This window comes from Puma concolor, chromosome B3 (genome assembly GCF_028749965.1).
Source record: "Puma concolor isolate L17-30 chromosome B3, mPumCon1.1.hap2, whole genome shotgun sequence".
Taxonomy (NCBI): domain Eukaryota; kingdom Metazoa; phylum Chordata; class Mammalia; order Carnivora; family Felidae; genus Puma; species Puma concolor.
The window spans coordinates 64,678,688-64,695,962 of record NC_141672.1 but is presented as its reverse complement, the minus strand read 5'-3'; the positions used below and the strand labels follow the sequence as shown (position 1 = coordinate 64,695,962).

At 40.2% G+C, this 17,275-nt stretch overlaps 1 protein-coding gene across 1 annotated transcript in view; it reads right to left on the bottom strand.

The window, feature by feature from the left end:
- The window catches only part of SNX6 (sorting nexin 6), a 60,199-nt gene extending 45,714 nt beyond the window's left edge, over positions 1–14,485 (bottom strand). The window contains exons 1-2 of the mRNA XM_086709941.1: positions 14,333–14,485; positions 14,129–14,176 (exon numbers count right to left, since the gene is read on the bottom strand). Of these exons, the coding sequence (XP_086566067.1) occupies positions 14,129–14,176; positions 14,333–14,338 (54 nt within the window). The 5' untranslated portion in view covers positions 14,339–14,485. The remainder of the gene's footprint in view (positions 1–14,128; positions 14,177–14,332) is intronic.
- Positions 14,486–17,275: the final 2,790 nt, after the last annotated feature.

The following is a 17,275-nucleotide window of genomic DNA, read 5'->3' as shown; positions in this document are numbered from 1 at the left end:
TGCTAAAAATGGCAACATAATACTCAATAACTACCTCCTGTGTAGGAATTAAAGCTCACATTTTACTCTACAAGCTTTAATATATTTAAATGATTGAATACGTTCTCTATGTAGTGCTTCCATTTACTTGTCTATGAGAAGACTTCTCTATAATTCTTTTTTTTAAGTTTATTTATTTTGAGAGAGAGACCTCGTGTACACTTGAGCGGGGGAGGAGCCTGACACGTGGCTCAAACTCATGAACTGTGAGATCATGACCTGAACTAAAATCTTAACCAACTGAGCCATCCAGGCACCCCCCCCCCCACCTTTTTTCTTTAAAGTAAACTCTATCACCTACGTGGGGCTCCAACTCACAATCCCAAGATCAAGAGTCACATGCTCTGACTGAGCCAGCCAGGCATCCCTCTAATTCTTACCATATTTATAATTCTTAAATTTCATCTATATTCTTCCCCTTTAAACAAATATGCATTCTAAAATGTTTGACTAATTTGGAAACCTTTAAAAAAAATCAAACACACTAAAAGATGAAAATAAAGTCTTAGCCAGCTGCAAAGATATTTAAATATTTAAAGTCTAATTAACTACCCAGCCTGCTTCAAATACTCCAATTGTAAAACCCAGGTCTTACTTTGGGAATCTCACCTAATCATCAGCATTTCAAATTTTAATCACAATGTAAAAGGAAAAAAATGCTGGAAACAGAATTGTTTATGACCTCAGTCATATATTTAAAAGTGCAGGGGCACCTAGGTAGCTCAGTCGGTGTCCGACTCTTGATTTCAGCTCAGGTCATAGTTTCACGGTTTGTGAGATCGAGCCCTGCATCGGGCTCTATGCTGACAGCATGGAGCCTGCTTGGGATTCTTTCTGTCCCTCTCTCTCTGCCCCTCCCTCGCTCGCATTTTTCTCTTTCTCTCTCAAAATAAGTAAACTTAAAAAAAATGCATACATAAAAGGCTTATAGGAAATATAACAAAATGTGACCATCAATGGATTCTTTATATATTCCTTCATTGTCCCAATTGTCCACAATATGCATGCATTACTTTTACAAATGGTGGGGAGCCCCCTTAAAATGGAAATCCCATGATCTATTAAAATATTAATTTTAGGAATTTTTTCATTAAATAGTTGTTTAACTTCCATTAGTAATGAACAAAAGTAACATTTCACTTCTGTACTATTGGTTCTAGATTGAGTAGACCTGTTTTTAAAAGATAAAGACCATTACAGGGGTGCCTTGGTGGCTCAGTCGGTTGAGCGTCCAACTTTAGTTTAGGTCATGATCTCGTGGTTCATGAGTTCAAACCCCATGTTGAGCCTGCTTTGAATTCTCTCTCTCTCTGTCTCTCTCTCACTCTGCCCCTCCCCTGCTCGTGCTCTTTCAAAAATAAACATCAAAAACATTTTTAAGAAAAAAATAAATTACATGGTACTGGGGTACCTGAATGGCTCTGTTGGTTAAGTGCCCTACTCTTGATTTCAGCTCAGGTCATGATCTCATGGTTTGGGAGATTGTGCTGAAAGCTCAGAACCTGCTTGAGATCCTCTCTCTCTCAAAATAAATAAATAAACTTAAAAAAAAAAACACTTAAATTATGTAGTACTATCTCTGATGGCCTTTAGTAAAAACTTTATAGGTAACTTAAGTTTATATTAAGTTAAATTTCATCAGTAATCATCTTTTTTAAAGTTTATACTATAAACTTACATAAGTTATTTAAAAATTTGTTATTGTACTCAATGCTATATGTAACCCATTGTCTGATAAAAGAAATGAAATTAAGAGTTGCCTGGAGGGACACCTGGGTGGCTTAGTCAGTTAAGCATCTGACTCTTGATTTCAGCTCAGGTCATGATTTCATGGTTTATTGAGTGGTACTGAGCCCCACATTTGGCTCTGGGCTGACAGTGTGGAGCCTGCTTGGGGTTTCTCTCTCAAATAAACAAATAAATAAACAAACATTAAAAGGAAAAAAAAAAGAAGTGCTTCCTTTTTTCTCTTTACTCACAATCAGGACACTTTTAAGATGCTTATTGTGGTAGAGTGAATAATGGCTCCCCCCAAAACATGCACATCAAAATATCTGGAACCTGTGGACATTACCTTATATGGTCAAAAAAAAAAAAAAAAAGGCTCTGCAGGTGTGATTAAATTAAGGATCTTGAGATGGGGAGATTATCCTGGATTTCCCAAATGGGCCTTAAATGCAGTTACAGATATCCTTATAAGAGGTGCAAAGAGATTAGACACAGACAAAGGGGAGGGCAACAGGACTATGGATGCAGAGATTAGAGTGATCCAGCCACAAGCTAAGGTTTGCTGGCAGCCACCAGAAACCAGAAGGGACAAGCAACAAATTCTTCCCTAGAATCCCAGGGAGCATGGCCCTGCTGACACCTTGATTTCAGTTCAGTGATCCTGTTTTCGGACTTCCGGCCTACAGAACTGTGAAGAGAATACATTTCTGCTGTATTCAGTGATCAGATTTATAGTAATTTGTTAGAGCAGCCACAGGACATTAATAAATTTATCATTACGATTTTTGGAATAATAATCTTGGCTTTTCTTATGTTTTCTCTGCCTTGTCAAGCACTTCCCAAATACAACTGATAGGCATCAACCTGGGTACTTGTTAAAAATACAGAACCCCAGGCCTGATCACAGGTTTATCAAAACAATCATCGAGGAAAAGCCTTAAAAACTGTGTTTGGAAACCCTAGCCTAGACTTACAGGGTTGTCTTTGCCTTTACAATCTTTGAAAACTTCAACTCAACTGCTAATATTTTGTTTTTAATGATTATATAAAACATTGTTCCCAGGTGTTATATCTGTATGTACATTTTAATTTTCAGATTTTAACTGTTGTATTATCAATTTTCAGGATTTCTACATCTGAATAGCTGTTATTTATTCTTCCAATTCAAAGTTATTCCCAATTATTTCTTTCTTCCATTTCCTTATCTCTGTATATCAAATATACTTGCCTCCTTTTTTCTGATAGCACAACGCTTGGCTTTTTTAAATTGTAACTTTTTTTGATAACAAATATTCTTATGTATTTACTGTTTTTGTTCTTGGATTCTCTCTTTTCAGGTATACCTTACATACAACGAAACACAGGTTTTAAGTATGTAATTTGAAGAGTCTTGACAAATACACAGGTTACACGCCTGTAATCATGACCACAATCATCCCCAGAAATTCCCATTACTTTTACGTTTCTACTTTTTTTTCTAACTCTTCTATAAATTCTTTTGTATGCCTTATGAAAGCTTGTAGCCCTTCACATATGGTCTTACAGCTATTAATCCAATCTATCATTTGTCTTTTTCATTCTTTTAGCAAGTATGTTCTAGAACTGATCTCAGGAAAAGCGCATGAATCACACATAAATAGTGTCACAGCAAACTGCTGATGCTGAGATTGTGACTCCTTTAATTTATATTTCATAATAGGTTCAAAATATCAGTTTCACATCTCAATTTTTTTTTTCCATTTCCGAGCTTACAGAGAAAAGGAAACAAAAAGGAGTATTTTGTTTGACAATAGATTTGCTTCACACACATCAGGGTGTTTTGTTTTGTTTTGTTTTGTTTTGTTTTAAGCCCTGTTTCTAATAACTAAGATGTGTAATGGAAAAGCCAGCCAATAAATGAAATCATCCCCTACACAAATACAAAATTTCCAATGAAAGCTAATCTGCTATTATTTCATCAATTCTAGATGCATACTTTGCACATTTTAACATCTGAAATAGGAATGCCTTATAACTGATGACAAATTCCAGTTTAATTGGCAATCTTTTTTCTTTCTTAGTAGCATATAAAGTATACCTTCCAGTCAATTGTGCCTTAGATTTGATATACTTTTATTGTAAATTTAATATTAATTTCATAAAATATACACAAGATTTTTCAGGCATGTATTCTTTTTTTAGAGAAAAGTTAATGTTAGTTTTTATTAAGGGAAAGAGTGAAAGCAAACAACTTATGATTCATCAACATTTAATTAACTTTTTGAAATTAGTGAGGTAAGTGAAGAAATTCTCATTAGACTACATTCACCAGTTTCATCCTCATCTGGGCTGACAAACGTTGCAGTCTTTTGTCAAAGACTGGCTAGGTTAAACATTAGTGTCATGGTCAAGAAAAAGACAAGACAGAGCAAATGGATTAAGCAACATAAATACAGTACCATTAAAAAGATAATTTGGAAGACACTGTCCTATTGCTGATTAATTTTCCACATGTAATTTTTAGTAAAGAAAACATTCACTACTAGTTAACTATACTGACTCATTTACTATAAAGTATCTACTTTAGAACATTTCTAAAAAATTAGTTGTTCATCTTTTGCCAGAAAAGCAAATGTATAGAGATGGATGGATGGAGGAAGGAAGAAAAGGAAAATAACTCACTACTGTATAGCCTCCCAAATGGTGTCTTGCTTCTGTCCTTTTCCATCTTTAATCTATCCCTTATAATCCTATTAAACTAAAAATCATTCCTCAGCTCAAAACCTAGGGGTCCCTACTTGAAGAAAAGCCAAAGTCCACCAGGCCCTACAAAGTCTGCATCGGACATCATCTCTCAGGCTAATCTATTATTCCTCTGGCTGACTGCAGCCCTGCCATATGGCCTCTTTGTTGCCCCTTAAATACAGAAGCATGCTGCCACCTCAGGAGTCATTGCATTCACTGATCCCTCTACCTGGAACATTCTGCCCCCAGGTATCTATCTGCATGACTCACTCCTTCATTTCCTTCAAGTTATTTACCAAAATGTCACCTTTTCAAGAAAGCCTTTCCTGGCAACCCTAAGACTACAACTCAACTCCCCTCCACCCCCAAACAAATCCCTATCCCCCCTTTAAAAATATTTGTTTATTTAACTTATTGTTTATTTATTTGAGAGAGAGCAGGGGAGGGACAGAGAGAGAGAGGGAGACAGAGGATCTGAAGTAGGCTCTGTACTGACAGTGGAGAGCCAGCAGAAAGCCAGCAGAGAGCACGACATGAGGCTCGAACTCACAAACCTCAAGATCATGGCCTGAGCTGAAGTCAGATACTTAATCGAATGAGCAACCCAGGCACCCCAATATTTATTTATTTTGAGAGAGAGCGAGCATGTGCACAAGCAGGGGAAAGGAGAAGAGGGAGAGAGAGAATCCCAAGCAGGCTAGGTGCTGTCAGTGCAGAGCCTGACTCAGGGCTCAATCCCACAACACCTTGAGATCATGACCTGAGCCAAAATCCAGAGTTTGATGCTTACCTGACTGAGCTACTCATGCACCCCACACCTCATTTTTTTCCTAGTACTTGTTTACCATCTACTATATTTTATTTTTTTAACAGTCCTCCATAACTATAATGTCAGCTCTGTAAGGACACAGATTTTTATTTTGTTCATTGCTATATGCCCAGTGGTGGACCTCAATAAATATTTATTGAATGTAGAGAAGAGTAGAAAGAAAGGTGGTAACCATAACTGGGCTAAGAAACTGTAATTAAGAGTATAATCAACAGAAAACCCCTGAGACAGACAGAAGTAAATTTCATTAGGCTCACGAATTCAGGCCAAAATTTAAATTTATTTAACTCCTAGCACAAATATGATTTTGGAAGTCCTGTTAATACATAATTTTTATTATTACTGTACATCTTATACTGAGCAGTCAAATCAATGCTTGATTATATATACATTTTCTGGAAACTGGCATTTGCAGCCAGATTTTCTCTCATATACTATACTGGTTTGCAAATTCCCATAATTAGTATCAATTCAACCATCAACTCTCTGCGTTTACACTTTGAACTGCTTGCTGTATGTGGCTATATAAAGTTACAGCTGGCATTTGCAAGCAGACTTCCTCTCACATACCATATCAGATACAATAAAATATTACTAGGGTATTACTAGGGAGGGAAGTACTAATGGTGTTCACCTCTGCATTCCCTCTAAGTCAAAGTTAATACAAATGTACAAGTGTACAAATACAACACTTTACTCTTTACACAATATACTAATACACATTTATTTAATAAACTTTTTAACGAACTTAAAAGTATATTCAAACAACAGTCCTAGGTATTATGGAATATATAAGGTGAACAAAAAGCCTTGCCTTCAAGAAATCTGTAGTGAGGAACACAAATCAACTTTATGTAATAAAACACAAAAATTAAGTGTTTCCTACTCTCTTTTCCTTAACAGTTTTTACTATGTGTACAATTTAACCTTATCAATACCTCCTGTCCCGTGACCTTTCCATGTATCTCCAGCCTGTTACCCCTCTCTCTGCTTCCCTCCTCTTCCACCCCACTGCATGGTGTATCACTCCAATACTTTTCTTATTGGTCCTAACAATTCTCATTGCTCTTTCTGCCATACTTGGCTTGCAAATTCCCACACTCAGGATCAATTCAACAATCATCTTTGCTTTCTGAGCTGCTGAGTGTGGCTAGAGAAGTCACAACTGGTCTAATACAAATTAATGGTCTTCAAATTGCATTAGGCTCTTAAAACCACTCAACACTCCTGGAAAGATCTGTTCAGCTCCCCTTCTGATTCCTTTCAGCAACTACACCAAACTTTTACTACCTCAACCATCTATATTTCCACGCCCACTCTCAACAAGTGACTTTGTTTTCCACATCCCAAAGAAATAAACACTAGCAGCTGTTTTTTCCTTAGACCCATCAATAAACTCTTCCAGCCTCATCATCTTCTCCACTTTCTCATAAGTGGTATCCTGTGGAGGGCAGAATTATCTGCCCACCTGAGCATTTAATCATCCTGTCTGCTCCACAACCTGTTCATATACTGCTATTCTAGTCAAGTTAGCCTCGGTCCCACAAACCCTTCACACACTGAGCACCTAATTTCCAAATCCAATACTTTTTAGTGTTCCTGACTTCTCTGGAGTATTTTGCCTTGGTGATCATTCTGTCCACTTCCTTTAAACTCTCTCACCTTCTGGGGACTTCTCTCATACTCTTCCTACCTCTCTCAGCCCTGTCAATCGATCCATTTCTTCTCTATAACCCTTAAATGTTGGTTTCTACAGTGCTATCTAGCTGGGCAATCTCAGTCATCCTTGACTATAACTCCTAAATTTGTATCATCAACTCAGACCTCTTATTCTAAGTTCCCAATTATACTTTCCCCCTACCAACTAGACATACCCACCTGGATGTATTCACTTATTAACAAATAAATGACTTCAATGTACAAACCACTGTCCTAGGTGCTAGGGATAGAGCAGTGAAGACACAATCCTCATCCTTACAGATCTTACATTCTAGTTTGGCAGGAAAGGGATTAAATGCCTTATAGGCACTTCAAATCCAACATATATGAAACCAAACATATTATCTAACCTTCTGTTTCTCTCTCCTGCATTCCTCATTTTCTCTTTTTCCTTTTCCCCAGCCCATGTACTTATTCAGTCACTATGCCCTGTTAAATCTATCTCCTAAACATCTCTTTGCTATGTCCCTTCCTTCATCCCCTATTTCACTGCCTTAGTTATACCTTCATCATTTTTCATCTGGACTGTTGCAACGGCCTGTTAACTGATTTCTCTGCTTTATGAAAGGAAGGATCAATCCACCCTCCACATCAGTTATCTACAATGCTATTTTCATCTAGGCATAGGCCTTTCCCAGCTTAAAATCCCTCAGGACTTCACACTGACTGGAATTTTAATTATTATGCACCTTACACTTAATCTGTACATATCTGCCCTTGTCCCATATCTGCCCCTGCTTCCTGTAAGAACAAGTACTCCAGGCAGAACCAAATTGTTTACTCATGCTATTCAGTCTGCTGGCAAGCCTTCCTCTTCCTGAGAGCCTACAAAATTCCTGCTCAACATTTAAGGCTTAGTTCATTTAGGTAATAGCATAGTGGCTAAGAGTGCCAGACCTGCAGCTTGACTGGCTGAGTCTGAATCCAGCTCTGTTAAAACCTTGGACAAGCTATTTAATGTCTCTGAACTTCAGTTCTCCTTTCCAAAGAATAGTAGCAACTACTTAACAGGGGTTTGAGAATTGAGTTAATATATGGAAAGTAGCCGGCACAGAGTAAATGCTACATTGGCATGCAGCTACCATTATGTCCTCACTACTTCCCCTTCTCTCAAAGGTAAACACTCTCTCCTTTGTACTCCCATGGCACTTTATCGTAAGTCTGTCACTACAGTGTGATGGTCTTAGGGAGGGAACTTTCTTTTTCTTCTGCCAACATTCATCTTCTTATCCTCTGCCAATAGAATCGATGTCACATTTTTATCTAAAACAATTATCAATAAATGTGGAATGTATTCAAACTGTTATGTAGGTACAAAAGAAAATGCAAACATCTGGCCAAGTCTTCAAAAACAAGTCAAATTTCAAGTGGAAAAAAAAATGTGAAGAAAAGAAAAGCCACTCTACAACATTAAAAAGCATGCGTAAAGCAGACATTAAAGTGCAGAGGTGCCTGGGCAATGACAAATGGACTAGAGTATGTCTAGAGTGTGTATGTGTGGGAAGGACATACTGAGAAATAAGCCAGACTAAAAGTGTCATGAATGGTGTTTAATGCTTGTGTAAGGAGTTTGAACCTTACTGCAAAAGAACTGGGTCCAAGTAAGTACTTTTAACTAGTGGCATTATATGATTTAGTCATTTTAGTTAGGTAACTTGAAATACCTAACAAGGCTGGATTGGAAGGCAGACAGACAAGAGACACAGACCAATGACAGGAATTGCCACAATCCAGGCAAGAAACAGCAAGGACATTAAGAGGGGCCATACAAATGAAAGATGGGATAAACAATATTTTTGAGATGAAATTAACTGGCCTCAGTGATTATACTAATATGGAAATGAAGGATGATTCAGGTTCCTTGCCTGCACGATGGAAAATGATAACATTAACGAAGATAAGGAATAGAGGGGGAGGAGTAAGACTAGGAGTCTAGGAGAGCTGTAGTTACTCCACCTGGAGTAATGCTGAAAACAATAAACATTTTATTTAGAACTAAAATCAAATGCTAAGAATTATGCCATCACACTGGCACCCACTGCTCTTATTTAACAAGCACAAGCACATCAGAGCAAAATGTGTCCAGTTCAAAGGGCTCATTTGTTTACTAAATAATATGTTACTGTCTTTCATTTTGGGGAAAAAATAGCCTATTATGTAGAGGTATGGCTACAGGATGGCCAGTATTTTTCAATACTGTGTATTTTTTAAAGCCTGCTTTTTAAGTTACTCATAAAACAGTATTTTCTTAAGGCTGTAAGATTCTCTTCTGTTCCAAATATCATCATGAAAATTTACGGCTGCTTAAAAATGTGTTGTATTACTTATTTTTCTTAAGTTTACTTATTTTGAAAGAGAGAGAGAGTGAGCACATGAGTGGGGAAGGGGAAGAGAGAGTGGGAGAAAGAATCCCAAGCAGGCTCTGCATTTTCTGCACGGAGCCCAATAGCAGGGCTTGAACCCACGAACCGTGAGATCATGACCCAAGCTGAAATCAAGAGTTGGACACTTAACTGACTGAGCAACCTATGCACCCCTAAAAATGTATTTTAAAATACTGACTTTAACTTTGCTTACTTGCTGCTCTGTATGAAATGCTTGCATTATTTTTGAATCTGTGATTCATATCAAAATTCCTATCAATATATGCACTTCATGCTTTTTCTCTATCAAGACTCTCATTCTTTTTTTTTAACGTTTATTTATTTTTGAGACAGAGAGAGACAGAGCATGAACAGGGGAAGGGCAGAGAGAGAGGGAGACACAGAATCTGAAACGGGCTCCAGGCTCTGAGCTGTCAGCACAGAGCCCGACGCGGGGCTTGAACTCACGGATTGTGAGATCATGACCTGAGCCGAAGTCGGACACTCAACCGACTGAGCCACCCAGGCGCCCCAAGACTCTCATTCTTAAAAGGCTGAACAAGATAACCTAAACTAAAATTACAATGCTTAAAATTCTAATGACAACCTATTCCTATCAGGACAAACACAATATAAGGAAATTTAAACAGGCCAGATATTTCTGTTCTTGAAATGAGGAAATAGCAGGATAACTGAAGCTATAATCAAAGTTCAGTGCCCAACAGAAACTTCTTGGATGCTTGCTGAAAAAGTAGTGTATGTCCAGAGCTAGAACAAACAATCCTAAAATCTGTATGGAACCAGCAAAGACCCTGAATAGCCAAAGCAATCCTGAAAAAGAAAACCAAAGCTGCTTAGGCATCACAATTCTGGACTTCAAGCTCTATTACAAAGCTGTAATCATCAAGACAGCACGGTACTGGCACAAACACACATACACACAGATCAATGGAACAGAGCAGAAAACCCCGAAATGGACCCACAAACATATGGCCAACTAATCTTTGACAAAGTGGGAAAGAATACCCAATGGAAAAGACAGTCTTCAGCAAACAGCATTGGGAAAACTGGACAGGGACATGCAGAAGAATGAACCTAGACCACTTTCTTACACCATACACAAAAATAAACTCAAAATGGATGAAAGACCTAAACGTAAGACAGGAAGCCATCAGAATCCTAGAGGAGAAAACAGCCAACAACTTCTTTGACCTCACCCACAGCAACTTCTTACTAGACAGGTTTCCAGATGCAAGGGAAACAAAAGCAAAAATGAACTATTGGGACCTTATCAAGATAAAAAGCCTCTGAACAGTAAAGGAAACAATCAACAAAACTAAAAGGCAACCGACAAATGGAAGATGATATTTGCAAATGACATATCAAATAAAGGGTTAGTACCCCAAATCTGTAACAAACTTATCAAAATCAACACCCCAAAAAACAAATAATCCAGTGAAGAAATGGGCAAATGACATGAATAGACACTTCTCCAAAGAAGACATCCAGATGGCCAACAGACATGTGAAAAAAATACTCAACCTCAATCAGCAAGGAACTACAAATCAAAACCATAATGAGAAACCATCTCACACCTGTAAGAATGGCTAAGATTAACAACTCAGGCAACAGCAGATGTTGGTGAGGATGCAGAGAAAGAGGAACCTTTTGCACTGCTGGCAGGAATACAAACTGGTGCAGCCACTCTGGAAAACAGTAGGAAGGTTCCTCAAAAAATTAAAAATAGAACTACCCTACAACCCAGCAATTGCACTACTAGGTACTTATCCAACGGATACAAAAATGTTGATTCAAAAGGGTACATGCATCCAATGTTTATAGCAGCACTATCGACAACAGCCAAAGTATGGAAAGAGCCCAAATGTCCACTGACAGTTAAATGGATAAAGATGTGGTGTGTGTATACACACACACACACACACACACACACACACACACACACACACACACACTGGAATATTACTCAGCAATCAAAAAGAATGAAACCTTGCCATTTGCAACAACGTGGAGGGAAGTGGAGGGTATTATGCTAAGTGAAATGAGTCAGTCAGAGAAAGACAAATATCATATGATTTCACTCATGTGAAATTTAAAATACAAAACAGATGAACATAAGGGAAGGGAAGCAAGAATAATGTAAAAAGAAAGGGAGACAAACCACAAGAGACTCAAATACAGAGAACAAACTGAGGGTTGCTGGAGGGGTTGTGGGTGGGGGGATGGGCTAAATGGGCGAGGGGTATTAAGGAGGGCACTTGGTGGGATGAGCACGGGGTGTTATATGTAAGTGATGAATCACTAAATTCTATTCCTGAAATCATTATTACACCATATGTTAACTAACTTGGATTTAAATTTAAAAAAAAAAAAGAAAGAAAAAGTAGTGTATGTCAATTACACTCGGATTAAAAAAAGAAGAAAAAGAAACGAGATATAAAAAAAAGTAGTTATCTGTCCTTCTCCCTGCTTCAGGAGGGCAGAACCCAGAAACTTTTGTTTTGTTTTCCAAACACCTCAGGTGATTCTGAAGCAAGTGTTTCAAGGCCACTCTGAGAAATACTTGTACTGGTTCTGGCATCAGAAACATGGTTTAAAGTCCACCTCTCCCACTCATTGGTTGTGTGACCTCACACCACTTAGTTTCTCCAAGGTTCAGATTTTTCATGTGTAAAAGGCGAATACTAAGTTTCACAAAGATGATGAGAGGATATAATGAAACAATGCTTATACAGTACTTAACACGGTGCACACCTATAATTATTACTATGATTTATCCAGTTCCACAGGACAAAAATTAGGAAGAACCAGACATATATACATATTCACCATGACATTCTAAATGCTTTGTAATTCATGCTAATGTTTTTTCCATTTTCATATTAAAATTTTCATCTCTAAAATTCTACAAAAATCTCCTGGTCAGGCATGCTCTTTGTCTCCCTTTTCCTTTAATTTTGAAATACATGAAAAAAGTTTTTGGCCACATTACGTAAGTGCTTCCAATTTCATAAACAAATCGTACCAAAGGCATAAGGCAGTGAACGTGAATATTAACCAGAAAATACTTTTCATATCAACATAAATACTCAAAAAAATTAGTATTTTTACTCAACATTAGTCAGATTTTATAGGAAAGCAAATCCTGTTTGCTTTTTCTGGTAGACCACAAAAATTAGACACAAAGTTATCTAAATAAAGAATGCCAACTGCTTTATATTTAGAAAAATCAGTTTAATTGGACTATAATCAATTCATCTCCTTTCGTTACACAACTCTAGTGGTTTCCCCTATTTTAAAATCCTAAATGTAATCTATAAGTGACCATCTATCTAACTCCACCGTCTTATCCCAGAAGATGCATATACACACACAGTTTTTTAAAAATTCATTAGAAACTAATTTTTTTTTTAGAAATAACCAGAAATCTACAGGCGCCTGGGTGGCTCAGTTGGGTGGGCATCTGACTCTTGATTTTGGCTTAGGTCATAATCCCAGGGTGGTGGGATCAAGCCAGGCTTTGGGCTCCATGCTGAGTGTGAAGCCTGCTTACAATTCTCTCTCTCTCTCTCTCTCTGCCCCTCACTCTCAAAATCAATCAATAAATAAACATTTAAAACAACCAGAAATCCATACGTATGATGCTTTCACACTAACTAGAAATTCTAAATGATGCTTTTGTGTAAACTGAGAAATTTATTAAAACATCAATTATAAAAGTATGCAGCCCCCTCTGCATCCTTTTTATCATTTGAAAGCTTTATAAAGCTCATCAGTTAATACTACCTCAGCTTGTATTTAAAAAACAATAATAATATCCTTCAAGAATATTTTATCACCTGCCAAAAATCAACTAACTGATGGGTCCCCCACATCATCTAACATGAATAAGTAAAGGCAAATGGAAAACTGAAGTGCAGTCTGTTAAATGTAATAGAACCAAGGAACCTTGCTGAGCTGCAATCATCATACATCAATATTTTTCAAGTGCTCACTTGTACAAGGCACTATACAGATTACACCCTTGAGCCAAGGCAAATGGGGGGGGGGGGTGGAGAGAGTGGGAGGGAGGAATAGGAGGCCTGGAAGCCCTTTCTTAAGTGGCATGCAATTGGCCTCAAACTACCACCAAGGGAACTCTGCAAAAGATGTATTTTTTGGACAGTAAGAAACGTAAAGATACCGTGAGCTTCCAGCACTTTGCAAAATCTGGCAGGATACTGGAGAAGAGTTAAGGTTCCGCGACAGTGAAATTCCTTGCAAATGGGTAATTTAGAAAAAGCTTGTACTATGTCTGTTTTAGGAGAGAAGGGTGGGCGGCAGCGGGTTGGAGGTCCACAAGAAGGTGCCGCCAGAAGATCTGAGAATGGGTTTTCACAGCCCCTAAGTGTCGAGGGTGAGGGGACGGAGGGATCCAGCTCCGGCCTCCACCTCCACTTCCCCACCTGCCCCGACCCAAGCGGTGGAGGAGGTCCAACGGAGGGTCTGAGTCAGGGGCAAGCAAGCGGTCCTGGGTCCTCGGGAAATCAGAACGGAGCGGCCCCGAGGGAGGAAGGGCTGCAGGAGGGCGGGGCGCGGTGCAGCGAGGAAACCGAAAGGAGGACGGCGGGGGAAAGGGGCCGTGGGACCCGGGACCCTTCCGGGTACCACACCGGGGGCCAAGGCGGGGGCGGGAGGGTCCCGTCAGCGAGAAGGAGGCAGAACTTACTCCGCGGTCCTCCTCCGAGAGGAAGTCGGGGCCGTCGTCCAGGCCTTCCTGCGGGGTTGCCGGGCCCGGCGCACCGGGGGAGAAGATGGAGTTGGGGAGACACAAAGGGAGACATTAGTGCCAGGCCGGCGCGGCCCCCGCGCCCGCCCCGCGCCCGCCGCCCCCACCGCGCGCCCGGGGTTCGGCGCCGCTGAGAACACCCACCATCATGGCTGCTCCGAGTCGAGGGCCAGCGCAGGCGCGCACCGCACCGCGGGGCCGGAGAGAGCCGGCAGCAGCGCGAGGGGCGGGGCTGGTGGCGGCAGGCGGGGGCGGGGCCTCGGAGCAGCCCGCTCCGCCCCGCCCTGGAGCCGAGGGCCGGGGGCCATGAGCGGTAGGAAAAAGGAAGGCAGGGCCCTCCGCCCAAGGTCGAAGCACCCTAGTCGGAAAGGCCCCAAAGGCCCAGACCCACATGGCTGCTGGCAGGTCTCAGCTGGCCGGCTCTGACCCGGAAGGAGCCCAATGCCACCTGGGGAGCTGTCCAGTTCCCTTTCCCCGAGGGCTGCAGTGAAAAAACCGAGCAAGCGCTCTCCAGAAGCCACAATAAGTCATCTTGTCTTTGTATTATGCCACACGATAATTAATCGCAATTAATATTTTGCCCATAGAAACTGTGAGAACTAAGGGCCTTCACACAGTCAGCTGTAATCAAGCTTTTACTGTTGATGAGGTAATAACCTCAGGGTTTGGGGCACTAATGGTTGAGCACTATAAAAATGAGTTGTTTGCGTTACAAGAGTATTCCTTTCATTTGTATGAACAAGTGCCTCCAAATCCACTCTAACTGTCCAGCCGGATGGCACCACGTGGGTGTCCAATCCAAAAGATGAGACAAATTATTCCTAAACCTTTGCCTCATGTCACCTTTACACACAAGCACACACTCAAACACCCAAGCTATCCTTGTGCTTCCAGCCACTTAACGGCATCAGCATCTTTAAATTTTCAGACCGGAAGCCTCAAAGTCCTATACAAATCCTTCCTTCTTCTCCCTCACTCATCACACCATTTAGTAACAAATTGTTACATTTATAATTGATTTTCTGTGTTATCTCTCTCTTTTTTTTTTTTAATGTTTATTTATTTTTGAGACAGAGAGAGACAGAGCATGAATGGGGGAGGGTCAGAGAGACAGGGAGACACAGAATCGGAAGCAGGCTCCAGGCTCTGAGCTGTCAGCACAGAGCCCGACGCGGGTCTCAAACTCACGGACCATAAGATCATGACCTGAGCCGAAATCAGATGCTTAACCGACTGAGCCACCCAGGTGCCCCTCTGTGTTATCTCTTAAATCTCCCACTCGCCCCTCTCCTCCCTTCCACAGCAATTACGCTCAGTATCTGTTTGACCTTTTCAATACTCTCCTAACTTTTCTTATTTCCATCTCTTTCCTCCATTCTACATACTGCTGCTAGTTTTCCTCCTAACACACAGACATTGATGATAATGCTGCTACCCTGTTTAATAATCTTTACACATCTTTGTTACATTAAAGTCCAACTCCTCAGCCAAGCATTTAAGGCCTTCTACACTCGATTCCCTCCCTATTTTGTTGAATTGAAACTCTCAAAACAATAATGTTAAACAATTAATATTTTCATGAGAATTTCTTGTAGCTTTCATTTTGTATGCAAGGAGAACTGAGGCACAGAGAAGTAAGTTACTGCCCGAACAAGGGTTATTCTCCAATGTGGGGGGCAGGGGGGGGCTTTATTTTTTGTCTTTTGTTTCTTGTTTCCCAGTGTATTGTAATAACTACTGGAGTAGTGTTTTTCACTGGGAGTCATGAGGCATCATGCGGCATCAGTGTAGTGTGATGAAGTGTCAGGAGGGATGTTCTGGTAATTTGTTGCTGATGGAAAGTGCCAATATTTTCTAATGATTTGTTTTTGGTTTGAAGGTAATGCCTGTAAAGCTCTGCTTCCCAGATGAAAAGACGAATGGAGCTACAATTAATGAATGGTATTTGCATACAACTGATAGGAGGGTCAAGTGTGTCCTGTGGACAAAGGTTGAGAAGTACCACCTAGGACCACCTAAATGTCTCTGATCATTAACCAGGTTTCAGTACTTAAGCCAAGTCCAGACACATTGTACAGAAACACTCAGATTATCAAGTGTCAAAACTTAGAAATCACTAGTTAAAAACAAGATTTAAAATATGAATAGCCAAATAGGGGTGACTGGGTGGCTCAGTTGAGTGTCCAACTCTTGATTTCAGCTCAGGTCATGATCCCAGGGTCATGGGATTGAGCCCCACTCGATCGGGCTCTATGCTGAGTGTGGAGCCTACTTGGAATTCTCTCTCTCTCCCTCTCTCTCTCTGCCCCTCCCCAACTCGTGTGTGTGTGCATGCACACACACTCTCTCTCACTCTCTCTCTCGAAATAAACATTTAAAAAAAATATATGAGTGGGGCGCCTGGGTGGCGCAGTCGGTTAAGCATCCGGCTTCAGCCAGGTCACGATCTCGCGGTCCGTGAGTTCGAGCCCCGCGTCGGGCTCTGGGCTGATGGCTCGGAGCCTGGAGCCTGTTTCCGATTCTGTGTCTCCCTCTCTCTCTGCCCCTCCCCCGTTCATGCTCTGTCTCTCTCTGTCCCAAAAATAAATAAACGTTGAAAAAAAAAATAAAAAATAAAAAAAATAAAAAAAATATGAGTAACCAAATAAAATCATCAACAAAAAAAATATAGTAGCTACTAGAGTCAAAATCAATAACTGAAAACTCACATGAATAGAGAACCCAACCTTGAAATAATAAAGTTATTTATTTATTTATTTATTTATTTATTTATTTATTTATTTATTTTAAATTTTTTTTTTTCAACGTTTATTTATTTTTGGGACAGAGAGAGACAGAGCATGAACAGGGGAGGGGCAGAGAGAGAGGGAGACACAGAATTGGAAACAGGCTCCAGGCTCTGAGCCATCAGCCCAGAGCCCGACGCGGGGCTCGAACTCACGGACCGCGAGATCGTGACCTGGCTGAAGTCGGACGCTTAACCGACTGCGCCACCCAGGCGCCCCATAAAGTTATTTATTAATACCTGAGCCGACCTTTCTGGGTAAAGGTCGCAAACTATATTTTATAAATGATAAGAAGGAATTA